At 44.8% G+C, this 13,560-nt stretch overlaps 1 protein-coding gene across 4 annotated transcripts in view; it reads right to left on the bottom strand.

The window, feature by feature from the left end:
- pard3ba (par-3 family cell polarity regulator beta a) overlaps nucleotides 1–13,560 on the bottom strand; it is a 116,128-nt gene that overhangs the window by 58,206 nt on the left and 44,362 nt on the right. For 3 of the 4 annotated variants that reach the window (XM_034151302.1, XM_034151303.1, XM_034151305.1), the window contains 3 exons: nucleotides 8,136–8,321; nucleotides 5,115–5,276; nucleotides 4,192–4,266 (listed from right to left, as the gene is read on the bottom strand). In XM_034151302.1, the coding sequence (XP_034007193.1) occupies nucleotides 4,192–4,266; nucleotides 5,115–5,276; nucleotides 8,136–8,321 (423 nt within the window). The remainder of the gene's footprint in view (nucleotides 1–4,191; nucleotides 4,267–5,114; nucleotides 5,277–8,135; nucleotides 8,322–13,560) is intronic. The other variant, XM_034151304.1, reaches the window with a different exon arrangement.

Below are 13,560 nucleotides of genomic sequence, written 5' to 3'. Positions count from 1 at the left end.
AAAAGACGTTTCCTTAATGTGTAAAGGCAGAGAGACGTTGTCATGAATTAAATATCTACACACAGCACTGTGCCTGAGTTTTATTTTTGATAGGGTTGGCAAGAGGAAGTGAACTTTGCACATGCTGTGTCTTACAAAACATTTGGGATACAATAAGTGTGGAGTAATACCAGTGTTTTTAGGTCTGCTATCCTGATCTGCATGACATCTATTTTATTATATTATTCAAGAACATTTGCTAATTAATTAACACAAAAAACAGATTTGACCAATTACTTGGAGATTTTAATTGCAATGTCAGAAAAAAACTGCTCAAAATCCTACTTCCATACTTTTTATACTATTTATTTTATACCAATTAAGGTTTTATTTTTAGATCTATGAATCTAAAGTCTTTTGTAAGGGTCTGCGGGGACCCTGTATATATTTCTATTCAGTATTTTTGTCGCCTCAGGCACAAAACTGACTTCAAAACTGTAAGTGCAAAAACACGGCCATTCTCTTCATGTGCTCGATTGGAAACGCAGTACTTAAGACAACCCTGAGACAGGCATGTTATCGACAGCACTACAAAGGACCCCCCTAATGCCCCCACCCTCCAACATATAGAGATAGGGACTTGAATAACTGGTGGAGGATGAAAGAAGCCTGCTCTGGTCAAAGAGATGGGATCTACAGCTGTCACACACACACCTATACATTCAAAGAGAAATAATCCTTAGAATAATGAAAGGTGTAGCGATGTATATCTCCGTCATATCAAAGCGTTGGGTGTACGCACAGTGTCCCTGGGGTATCATTAGTAGCTACCATACGTGTTAATATATCACCACATCTGAGCTGTCAATCACTTTGAGCTCATATATGTGTCTACACAATTCTGACAGCTTTTCTACATGAGACGTAAATCACATCGTCTCCATCTCCGCCCGTCCGTCTCCACCCGCTGCGTCTCGCCCCCGGCTTTTGAAGCCAGACAGGCAGTCAGATATCTTAATCCCACAACAATAAGTAAACAGTGGGGGGGGGGGGGGGGGGGGGGGGCATCTATGCAGTCAGCCCCAACCTACAGCTGCATACAATAGACTTCTGAGAGGCTTAGCCCCTGCCTCCACCCTACTGTGTCCCCCACCCCACCCATATTACACTCCACTCAGGATGGAAAACAAAGAAACAGGGAAAGAAATTAAACAAACACAGAAATTATTTTGTCACAGGTACTTCGAACTGCACTTACCTGAATGACACATGCTAAATTAAGTTGACTACACTGAATGTGATTTAATAATAGTTTCAGTTAAGCGTTTCAATAATGTTTTATAAGAGATCTTATTGTGGCTTTAAAAATAACCTTTCAGTGTGATCTCATTTTCCTGCCGTCCATTGTAATATTAGCCAGAAATGAATACTACTCAAAATAGAGTTTCCTTACAAGTAAATCGACATTTGTTTTTGTATTTGTGCTATTAAAAGCAACATTTACCCTGCTGTTGAAAATGTCAGGGACCCAAATCATCCAAAATAAGTTTAAATGTGACTAACAGAGAACTTTGTGTTATTATAATTAGGATGTAGGGTCATATCCTTAATGGAAATCTAACTCTAGACAGACAGTTGGAGATGGGGGGGGACGCTGAGGGGGCTGTGCTTTAGGGAGCGCTTGTTTTATCACGCTGCTTCACCCTGCCACCAGACAGGCTGGGTGGGGATGAGGCTCTTCAGATATACAGTGAACCTTGAACTGGCTTTGATAGCATTCATCTGCAGGCTTGGATAACTTAAACACAAACACACACACACACACTGATGGGAGTGTGGCGTGGAGGAGATGGAAACGCCACAATGGGCAGGTCAATGGCACTAACCCTCCCGTTAATACTCCCTCTCTCACTCAGCATCTGCTTTAACTGCTGCGACACATCTTTAAGAGCGTCTGAAATAATCAGTCGCGGTTCAACGTGGAGCTAAAAAGACAGAAAACGGCGATTTTTCACCACCTGTCATAATTCAGATCGTCCATTTGTGCTGCTTTTTGAACATTACTTTAACGTCTTGTGCGACGTTGGGATTTTAATGTTGCTTGCAAGGGAGTAAAGGAACTGCCATCACACTTTCTTTTTTAACAACCACAGAAGGTAAAAATAAGCAAAGGTTGACACATTCCACGCACAATTATCACACTGAGGAAACGTGTTCACAGCTCTGTGGAATATCTACTCATTATTCCTGAAATATGTTCATTTGATATATATCTGTGAATGTGCGACTGTTAATGTGATAAAAAATGTAATTATTTTGGTGCATCGGTACAGTACGTTCAAAGAATGAATCATGTTTTCCATATGTCCTGGTTTCGACGTGCAGTAACAGAGAATACAGAGAGACTGAAACAGAAGGAAAAAGGTCCAAAAAGTCTTTAATAAAAGTGGCGGAGGTGCAAGAGGAGAAAAGACCCAACAGAGAAACAGAGAGGCATGCAGGAGGCTTCAGATCAGCTTTATTTAACAGAGGACAAACAAGCAGGTGAGACAGAAGAGCAGGATACATTCCCTTAAAAAAACGTGAACATAAAAAAGGAAAACTTTATACAAATAGACAAAAAAGCACGGAGCAGATAAAGCAATAACAGTGAGGAGGTTTGAAGGGAAACTATGAAAGAATAATAACTTTAGTGAGTTAAGACTGATGTGACAGAAAGGAGGCTGCACAGAGGGAAGTATTGAGCTCATGGGTAATATTTTAAAAAGAGTGAAAAGTGAATGCTGCGACAGTTAGTGGAGTTGGCACGGAGAAAAGCTTTCAGCCTGATTAATATGCTTCCACATCATCGATCATTACTGTATTTACACTCGGACGATTTGGTGCAAAAAGTGGAGGAAGTGAAAAATGTCAAATTACATTATCGAAACTATTAACAACTTTACAAAGATTTTGATTAGAAAATTGATATCTTCTTTATTCCTGATAAAGGTCTAGAATAGAAATATTTAAATATAAAATGTTGCAAGTGATAGATTGTGCGAAAGCCTGTTTCTATCCACTCCTGCCTCTGCTTTGCACCCGTCCAATGAAGCAGATATGCCAGGTAATTTTTCTGCACACATTTGATGGATTGTTATCTTTTCAAAGTGTAGGAAATATTTACATTTTTGCACTATTCAGATCAGTGTGCACCCGCAAGAGCTTTACAACGTTTAGAATTTGCAGCCAGAATGTCACCTGCACCCCTTTTGCAATGCATATACTGCACACACACACACACACACACACACACACACACACACACACACACACACACACACACACACACACACACACACACACACACACACACACACACACACACACACACACACACACACACACACACACACACACACACACACACACACACACACACACACACACACACACACACACACACACCACACACACACACACACACACACACACACACACACACACACACACACACACACACACACACACACACACACACACACACACACACACACACACACACACACACACACAGTGTCAGAGCTGCATGTGTCTGGTGAGCGCTCTGTTGTGTGCGTAGTTGTGTGAGTGTGCGTCGAGGTACCTGTCTGCAGAGGTGTGTGTGTTTCTATTGTGTCTGTGTGTGGGTATCCTGCTGTGTGTGGGCGGGTCTCCGTACATCTGCCCTGCCATCGCCCTGATGTTCTCCGTGTATCTCTGAGAGCTGTGTGGGGGGTCCGGTGTGCGGCTACGTGCTAGCCTGACCTTGTGTGTGTGCGCGTTATCCGGCCTGTCGTGGCGGTGTGTCTCTGCGAGCGCTCGGCTGTGTGTGTACCCGTAATGGTAACTTTCCCGGTTTAAGTTTGTGGGGAAGCCGCTTAGCGTCTGGCTGTGAGAAACAAACCCAAACTCGTACTGTGAGGCCGGTCTGAACTCGTCTTTGTGTGCGTACCCCCCCTCATCATCACTATCTTTTTGCGCCAGGCCAAACGTGTAACCACTACTCCTCTCCTTCTGATTAAGACCATAGGTGTATCGGGTGTGTGTGTCCCCCGGCCTCTGTGTGTATCGCTGCATGTGGCTGAGGGACAGCGGCTCAGACGCTCTCCTCCTCAGCGTGGGGAGGAGGGAGGAGGAGCGGCTTGGGGGGGGCGGCTGCTGCTTCTGGGGGGGGCCGTCACCTGCTCGTACCTGATTGTTGGAGCCCGTATAGTTGTACTGGGGATGGGCGGAGGAGCCATTGGAGTTTGGTGCCGGGCTGGCCGTCTGAGAAAGCAAAATCAATTGGAGAAAAATGTAACTATTTTTTCTTTAAAGCCAAACCATGAATATCCTATTAATATGAATGGACCCATTCATATATTGTTATATACATATTATATATTGTAGTACAGTGTGCACGTTTTTTACTGTTTATACAAATATGAATAAGGTCTCTTTTATATTGCTGACATGCATATAGGGCGGATGCCTCCAGTTTGTCCAGTGGAGCATATCTTCACATCATCACAACAGGCGACAGTAATGATCCTAATGTGGCTGATGTGTGTCATTGATTCTGCTGTCAAAACTCTGGTAGCTTCTTCTGAATATTCTTTGAAAAACATCAGGATGAGCGGAGAATTTCATAATGCATAAGCATCCCTTAATGTTTCATGTAACCAAAATCCTCTAACCAAACTCAGGGAGGCTGAACATGCAGCTCCACATCCAGCAGAGCCTCCAAAGAGAGGAACTGACAGGAGCACAGTCTGAGGATATGAAGAAAGAACTCAACTAAACATATTTAACACAAGTATGCTACTTTAAATATTCATTTTAAGCATGTATTTATGATAACACAAGCAAGATATACTTGAATTCTCTCAGTTGATTTCTGCAAAACTGAGAAGACGCCCAATGATGCAAAACTTTACAAAATCAAGCCAACATGACATCAAAATGTAATTCTCCTCCATAAAAGAGTCTGATTTCCAATCCAATCATCTTGAAAAATGTAGAAAACACACTCGTACACCCGTAAAACATTGCCTGTGTGGGATACGCCTCTCCAAAACCATGATATTCCAGAGAAATGTACGGAGTAGGTGACAGAGCAGAGATTTCATCTGTACCTGTCTGGGTGCTCGGAGCACCACCAGCTGGATGGTGCCTCTGGCGTTTCCCTCTGACGACATCGAGTGTCTCAGCGTCTCCATGGCAGCGTGGTTGGAGCGTCCGAGCAGCGATTCGCCGTTTACCGCGATCATCTGATCGTTCACGCTCAACCGACCATCCTGTTGGGAGAGGTTAGCAGCATTAGCATGAGGAGGATAGTAGAGAAACACCAGTACAACACACATTTGTAAGTAATACTTATGTGTGTTGTACATACTTGAAACACAGTGATGTTAACGGGAGAAGAATCTAACTTTTTTCAGAATAAAAGCTCATATTTATTTTTTAATGTTATCTATTTGCACAGTAAATAAATGCAGCATTACCAGGCCTTTTAAAGATCTTCTTATCTGTTCATATCACTAATGTTAACGCCTCATAACAAATTAATGATGTGAAGATGCAAGGATGGGGAAAAGAGCTCAAATCCTCAGTAAAATAAGACACAAGACTGGTCACACCATTTTTAAGAGGGGATAAGAGGAGAGGTGTAAAATGAAATGTGTGTGTGAGAGAATAATAAAGAGAGAGAGAGAGAGAAAATGTAGTAGAAATGGAAGAAGGGGGGAAGGCAGGAAAATGGAAGAGTTAGCAATCTACTGAGAGCGGGAGAGCCATGATAAATACATAGAGCAGCTAATGGAATAGCCTCGGTGGGCACTAAATCACTTCTAAGTGTTTTAAATAGCAGCCTCTCATGGAGAGAAACACAGAACGGTGCCCTGGAGGGAGAGAGGGAGAGGAGAGGGGAGAGAGAGAGGGAGAGGAGAGGGGAGAGAGAGAGGGTGAGTGGGGGGGTCAAATAAGGAAAGCAATGCAGAGGGCGATAATTTAAAAAAAGAACAATAACCATGAGACACTAAAGACTCTCTTTGAGTGTGTGTGCAGAGTCATGATTGCTCTATTATGGTCAACGATGACCTTTGACCCCATCTTATTAACAAGGCACCATCAGGTCTGGCCTCAATGCAGACTGGGATGATGGCAACACCAACACACAACACACACACACACACACACACACACACACACCCACACACACACACACACACACACACACACCACCACACACACACACACACAACACACACACACACACATCACCACACACACCCACACACACACCACACACACACCACACACACACACACACACAAACACCACACACACACACCACACAACACTCACACACACACACACACACACACACAAATCAAGATGTGTTGTCATGAAAAATTGATGTTTTGTGCCAAAATCAGTCGTGTCTGTGATTTTCCTATTAACATCTCCTCTCCGCCCTAGATGTAAATTTTACATTTTGTTTTTTCCTTTTAGCTTTGATATGATGGTATGACAGGATCAGGGTGAAGAGCCAGGGAAGAATTTTAGGATATAATTGAGGGCCCCGCGGCCCACGGCAGCAGCCTCCACACACTCTTTAATGGAAATAGGGTTAGATCTCTCCATGACTCTTACCTCGCTCTACCTCCCTTCTTCTGGCTGATTGTGTGCGTGTGAGACTCGGGGGGCGCCCGGGTTCCCTCCTCTGCACCGAGAAGTCTCATCAGGCTGGGCCCTCAACTGCTTTACATCGACACCGAGGAGGACACACACACACACACACACACACTTATGCATTGTGTTCATGCTGAGTGTCTCCACTTTTCAATTTCCATCTCTCTTTTGTTCGATACCGCTCATTTCTTCCCTCCCTCCTCTCACTCCTGCTGTCTCTCTTTCAATGGTTTTCCTCCCTCGCTACTGTCCGTCTCTCTTCCTCCGTGTCTCTCTTCCTCTTATGTGGTATCTTGTCCCAGAAACCTGTTTCGCAGCCAGCCGGAGATCTTACTATCCGCGTCGGCAGCTGTCTGAAAGAAACTACTTCTGAAGGCACTTTGGGGAGCTGCTGTCTAGCCGCTCCTGATCCCAGACCAGTTTATCTGGTACGCCACACTCGTCTCTGCGCCTCCTCGTCCTGCGGTGCAGATCTGGGAGCAGCATCGAGGGGGACGAGGACTTGTGACGGGCAGATATTGAGGCCAATTGGAGGGATCTCCAAAGTGCTGAAACGGGATGTTTTTCTCTCCTGATGCTCTCACAACTTGAAGTGAGCGCTGAGTGATTTAGATAAGGCCGCTGCAGCGCTGAGGCGGCGAGGCCACTGGAGGTCAATGGGAGTCAAAAGGCCGAGGGAAAGCCGGGCAGGGGGAGAAAGACAGGAAATGAGATGAGAGGCGAGTAGAGGAAGAGGAGAAGAGAGGAAACGACATCGTAAAGAAAGGGGGGAGAGTGTGGACAGATGAAGGAGAAAGAAAAAGATCAAGAAAAAGGCTTCTTGAGAACCTTGACTAGATAAAGATTTGGTTCTGAAAATGTTTCTGCAATACTTCTCACAACTCATATTTGATGTATGTAAGGAGCTCTTTAAAGCACTCAAAGGGTACTGGGTGTTTCTCAATGTCGAGTACGCTCGCTTGGTAGCACATGTCTTCCGAGCGTCTTGCTTCAGAAGCGAGGCAAGAATACTTCCTGGCATTCGGAAAACGAAGAGTGGTACAGGCGAGCAAGTGTGCAGGTGTGCGTCATACGAGAGGCCCCGCCTTACATTTTCCGCCACAGATTTGGGGAAATTGGTCCGTGCGCAAAGCATTGTGGGGATTTTAAGACCGCGGAGTCTACTCATGTGCAGCCTCGAAATGTCTCCGAACGACATTGGAACGGCGGCACTCGATGACGTAGTATGCTTGAAATAGTGGCTCTGGAGCAGCTTTACTCGCGACTGAGAAGCACCCTCTGTGATGGTAGAAACCTACTGAAGCAATGTGGGAATATATAGGAAGCTTTATATGGAAAGGGGTGGAGGGTTATCAGCTTTTATTTTGTTTTTGTTTGTGAAGCACTTTGTTACCCGTTGTGTATGGAAAGTGCTATATAAATAAAGATATCATTATTACAGACACCACTTGAGGATCCTGTACCTTGTTGGCGGCCCCTCCGTGGATGATGGACTTGATGAAGATGCCCAGGTCCTCCCCGGTCTCTCTGGACTTGTTGCCCTTCAGGCTGACCCCGAGTCCAGCGGATCCAGACTCATTGAGCGGGATCTCGTACATCAGCTGCTCCCTGCCGTCCTCCAGCACCAGGCTGCCTTCCTCTTCACCTTTCTGAAAACCAAGAAATATTGAGTTCTTGAAATGCTTTTTAAAAAGCTACTTCTCTACACCCCTAATACCTGCTTTACATAATAAGTGCTGCGTGTGATCGCTGACGATTGAGGCAGCGTATCTAATGTACTCGCTGATAATGCATGCTCCTACAGCACGCTGATTATACTCAAACAGAGACGGATTCAAGAGTCGATACGATATTACTTTATTTGTCAGATCAGGTCTGAAATTTCGGGTGGAAGAGGTAAAAGAAACGGAGCAGGTGTTGTGTACCGGAAAGAGAGATGCAGGTGTAGTGAGGGAAAGGAAGAAAGCTACTGGAGAGAGGTTATTTCCATTTGGAGATGAAAGGCGCAGGCGAAGAGCGAGACATTTCTAAAGGAAACATAATAACCTTTTCATACCTCCTCCTGCTGGAGCACGCTGGGGGAGGAAAGGGGGAGCATGGAGGCGCAGAGGAGCATTTAAAAGTAATAACCCATCCCTGAGGTATTCTCTCGTTTACCCCCCCCCCCCTCCTCCCTCTTTACATTTCACCCTTATCTCTCAATCTTACTGTACTGTACCTCCATCTCTCCCCCTTCCTTCTCTCCTTTCCACAGGTCGCTCTCTACACCCTTCACCCACTCCTTTAATGTGGAGAAAGTGACCGTGGTGGCAGCAGCAGAATATATGATGATGGGGGGGGGGGGGGGAGACAAAAGGCCACAAAAGGGAAATGTGATGGCAGAATGGAGAGTGGGAGAAAAGGCAGTCTCAAGGGTGAAGAGGATGAATTGAAGGTTAAAAGTGTGTGTACAGTACATGGCTCTTTTTTCTCGCTTTTCTCACTTTAGTTGAGGCTAAAAATACATTTGAGGAATAAGCAAGAGACGGTGAAAAACCAAGAAAGATCTAAGGGAAATGTGCAGAAATATGCATGTACATTACACCAGCCTTAGCACTTGTCACAGCTCTACAGATGAGAGCACCCGCAGCAGGATTGCGGCAGCCTTACATCACACAGCGCTGAATCACCATGTTCACATTTCCTGTCGTCGAGGCACAGTGTTGAAGGAGTCAAATGTGGCCTCCAGGAAATGTTGTAAGATTCACGACCCTAGAAGCTCCCTCTCAACCTCGCTGTGATTTTCCAAACAGGGATTCTGTCTCCCTCGTCTGTGATGCTACGTCTGGGTGCGTATTAAAACAACAGACCTTTATAGCCGTTAGGCCAGGATGGATACTACTTATTAAAATGTGAGTCATGGCTCAGGTGAAGGAGCTAAACCTGAGTAAAGAAAATCCTGAGGTACTACAAGGCACTGATGCAAGTCACTGCTCTCACTCTGGATTGCAACATTTACAAACTAGTTCAAATGACTGATATCTGATTTGGACAACTATATTTAAAGTGGACCTATCATGCTATATTTGAATAATATAGTGTAGGACCATACCTATATAAGGCATATTTATACTTTTTTTTTTTCAAAATACCAAACAGATCATGCATTTTAGCCATGCCTCATTTCGCTCAATTTGACAAATGTTAGCTCTGTTTTTGCAAGGGTTGATTATGTGAGCAACAGCACCATCTAGAGGCCTGGCATATGTACTACAGCGTCTCCAGCGCTTTCGAACGGTAATGGCCGTGGCTGTCTCCTCCTGATTGGTGGAGTTGGCCCAATAGCCGTAGCGCCACCGTCCTGACGTCAGGACAGTGTTCAAATCTGGATCAGTTTTTATCAGATCCGTTGCAGCCCCTTTTTTTAGAGATTTGGGTATGGAGGAAAATAGAGAGGGTTGTGTTTTCTGACACTTGGTGAGTTCCCTGGAACACCGGGGACACATATTCATGTAGAAACGACGTACAAAAGTGCATTTTGCATGATAGGTCCCCTTTAAGGAAAGCAAGGTCTGGTCACAGTTACAGTAAACGTCAATTTAAACTGGTTTCTGGTCCGTGCACACATTGACATTTAAATAAGCAACAATATTGCTTTCACACATACTCATTAAAGGAGTTACGTACTATACGTGTTGGGGTTTTCCCTTTCCTGTAGAGTTAGAACAGGTTTTTGTGCATGTAAATGGTCTGCAAGGGTGTTCCCTCCAGAGATGGGGCACATGAAAGCTGCAGACGGACACACCGATGAACACATGATCTTACCCCAGGCTAAAGTTCAATTACCTATGTACAAATGTATTAAAATGACATCACCCCTTTGCCCTAATTAAAAAATGTAAGAGTTTATATTACTGAGAGAGTAGGTGCACTGCAGGTTTCAGGTTTCTTCATCACTTTATATTGAACTTTGTCTCTGCTGATAATCACCTCTCAGCCGCTGCTCGTATTCACTTCCTTGATATGCTGATAACACGTTAAATCAAACTATTTCAGTACAATACACGACTTTCAGTCAGGGCTTATTTTTATCAACAAGGCTGCTACTCAAAACCGAGAGGAATTACAAAGACACCACTTCCTGCCCGAGAGACACTTGAGAGGTGTCAGGTGGCACCCTGGGAGGTTTTAAATACCTCTGTGATGGAGCTGAATAACACACAGGGTGGAGGTGGACGGATCACAGCGCAGCGGCTCTGGGAAGTTATCAAATGCAAGTGAACACGCTCTTGTATCCGATTCAAATCTATTTAAAGCTCAGTGGTGGTCCAAACTCACTCTCTCACACTCCTCTCTGAAGTCCTCTCCTTGGGGGCCGATTGTCCCCAGGGGGGGGGGCTCCCCTCTGCGACCCCCTCTCCCCCCTCTGTTAGCCCTAAGCTCTTTAACAAGCTCTTAAGCCAGGAGAGACCACCCTCTTCAACACCCAAATGAGGAAACAAAACGGAGCTTTTTCTTTCCCCAGGGTGGGTGGTGAAGAAAGGATGGGTGGTGGTGAGGGTGGGGGGGGGTGATACACAGCGATTACACAGAGCCTTTTGTCGCTGAGGATTTCAAATGGGGGGTTTCAAAGCGGCGGGATTAGCGGTGAGAGCGACATTCAATTAAGATGAGATCTCGCCACGCTCCGACGGCAAACCACGCCGCTGCCAATTAATCGCCTTAATGTCTGCCGCCGTACACCTTTACCGCACAATGAGGAGAAAGGAAAGTGAAATGACTGATTGGGGGGATGATTCCAGTTATTTGGGAAAAGGGGGGGGGGGGGGGGGGAGAAGCTCTAAGACAGACTGACAGAGAAAGGGAAAGAGGGATGGATAAAAATTAAAGCTGTCTCACGACCCTGCTTCCTGTGAGCTGGCCTAGGCTTGCTCCCAGCGGAGGGGTGGACCATGTGCAGCGTGACCCCCCCCATCCTGTCCTTGGCATTATTCGACACACACACTTTCACCCACAAAAACTCTCAAAACAAAACAAGGGAGAAATGCTGACAGCAATGAAAGTGTGATAAGAAGTTATCACTTTTTAATTACTCTGAGGCTGCGTGAGAGTACGGGAGACGGAGAAGACAGTCCTCGTCCTATTGTATCTTTAAAAATGAGGCTAATTCCCCCCGCTTTGCTGTTATTCTGAAAGAGACCACTGTGTGCTTCAACAGAAGCTGCTCATGAAACATCAATACCCCTCTCTATTGAAACCAATCAATCAGCAGTTCAGCTTCTAAAAGTCCACTTTGCTCGTACAAGGAGGTTGAAAGAGAGTATAAATCTTGAGGGGTTGGCAGCAGGATGGTGCAGGGAGGACAAACACCAGCCTTTTAACCTGCTGACCCGGGGAAAATCTGCTGTGTCAGCGACTTTCTGTCCTGCTGAAGTGTCATTTGGGACCGCGCTGACCTCTGACCAGCTCCAGGACTCAGCTGACCTCCAATCTCCAATGCGTTCCTTAGTTAAGTATTAGCATCACTCAGTGAATTCCCGGTTCAGGTTTGAGCCAGATGTTGGATTTAACAATCATTAAGAAGCTTTGCTGTGAGACATTAACTTATGTTCATCCCGATGTACAGCTGTGACTTTCCCTGAAGTCTTTGTCATGTCCATGTAGGTGAAAATTATGACCAAGAAACGGGTGTATCCATCTAAAATATTGCTGGTTAAGGGTTCTCCAAATTTGCTGAGCATTTACAAAAAAGCTGGACAAGTGAGACACAGAATTAGCTTTTCCAAGATGAAACCACAGCACATCATAACGCTTCTATACCTCTGCTCTGCAATAAGTGAAAACTATCAAATCTGACACTTAATTAAAATAAACCAAACTTATAGTATTAAGTGAGAACTTTCTGTTGGTAAAAATGATCCTATCAAAGACTCAATTAAAACCTTAATATATGCGATGAAACAATATTTGAGATTCATGATCTGTAGCAGTAACAGTGAATGAAAACTTGTAGTTTAGCCAATTAATCTCAGCAGCTCCTGAATTTAAAACTGTGCTAATGAACTACCGATTTGCATCTTATTATTTTTATAAACAAAACAGAATTATGGTAGATGAAGGGACTACGTTTGCACAAGATACCACAGCATCTAAAACATTGATAAATATTCATAAGCATCTACACCAAGAAATGCAGACGGACACCTACGCACAGGCGTTTCCGTACGAAAGGGAAAGCAGATGTCCGCGTCGACTTAATGCGTCCATCATCATTACATATTTTATGCGAGTGTATCGTCGTGAGGTGCTCTTTGCTAGTGCTCTAAATGCATTCCCACTACAATTGACTACTTAAGAGCAGCAGGAATAAGAGTGGAGCAATTAAAACCTGCAAGAAAGGAAGAAATGGAGGGGGGACTAGTATTTTTGGTTTGTTTTGTAGGAGGGTGTTTTTTTACTACGTCTTTCTATGCTGTATACTATGTGTGTTTGGACTTTTGGACACATGGGAGTTTCAGCGTCTGTTCATTTAAGTAATCCTAAGTGTGTGCGTGTGTGTGTGTGTGTGTGGGTGTGTGTGTGTGTGTGTGTGTGTGTGTGTGTGTGTGTGTGTGTGTGTGTGTGTGTGCTTAGGGGACATCAAACCGTCTTTGAGGTGGAGGACTGTGCTGCAGATAAGGGCCACATCTCACGGGGCAACGACAACTTCAGCAGTGAAGGCTCTCTCTCATTCTGCCTCACCCCCCCTCTCCTCCCTTTTTAAGTCACTGATGCCCAAATACAAGCAAGTGTTAGATGAAGCCTCTTCAAAGTGCACTTGTTATGCCAACACTGCAGGGCCATTAATGAGGGCAAACTATTTCCGGAAGCAGTAACTCGCCTGTTTAAAGATCGTGTGATGTCTGTGTG

This window comes from Trematomus bernacchii, unplaced genomic scaffold, assembly GCF_902827165.1.
Source record: "Trematomus bernacchii unplaced genomic scaffold, fTreBer1.1, whole genome shotgun sequence".
Lineage (NCBI taxonomy): Eukaryota > Metazoa > Chordata > Actinopteri > Perciformes > Nototheniidae > Trematomus > Trematomus bernacchii.
This window is presented reverse-complemented; position numbering and strand designations above follow the sequence as displayed.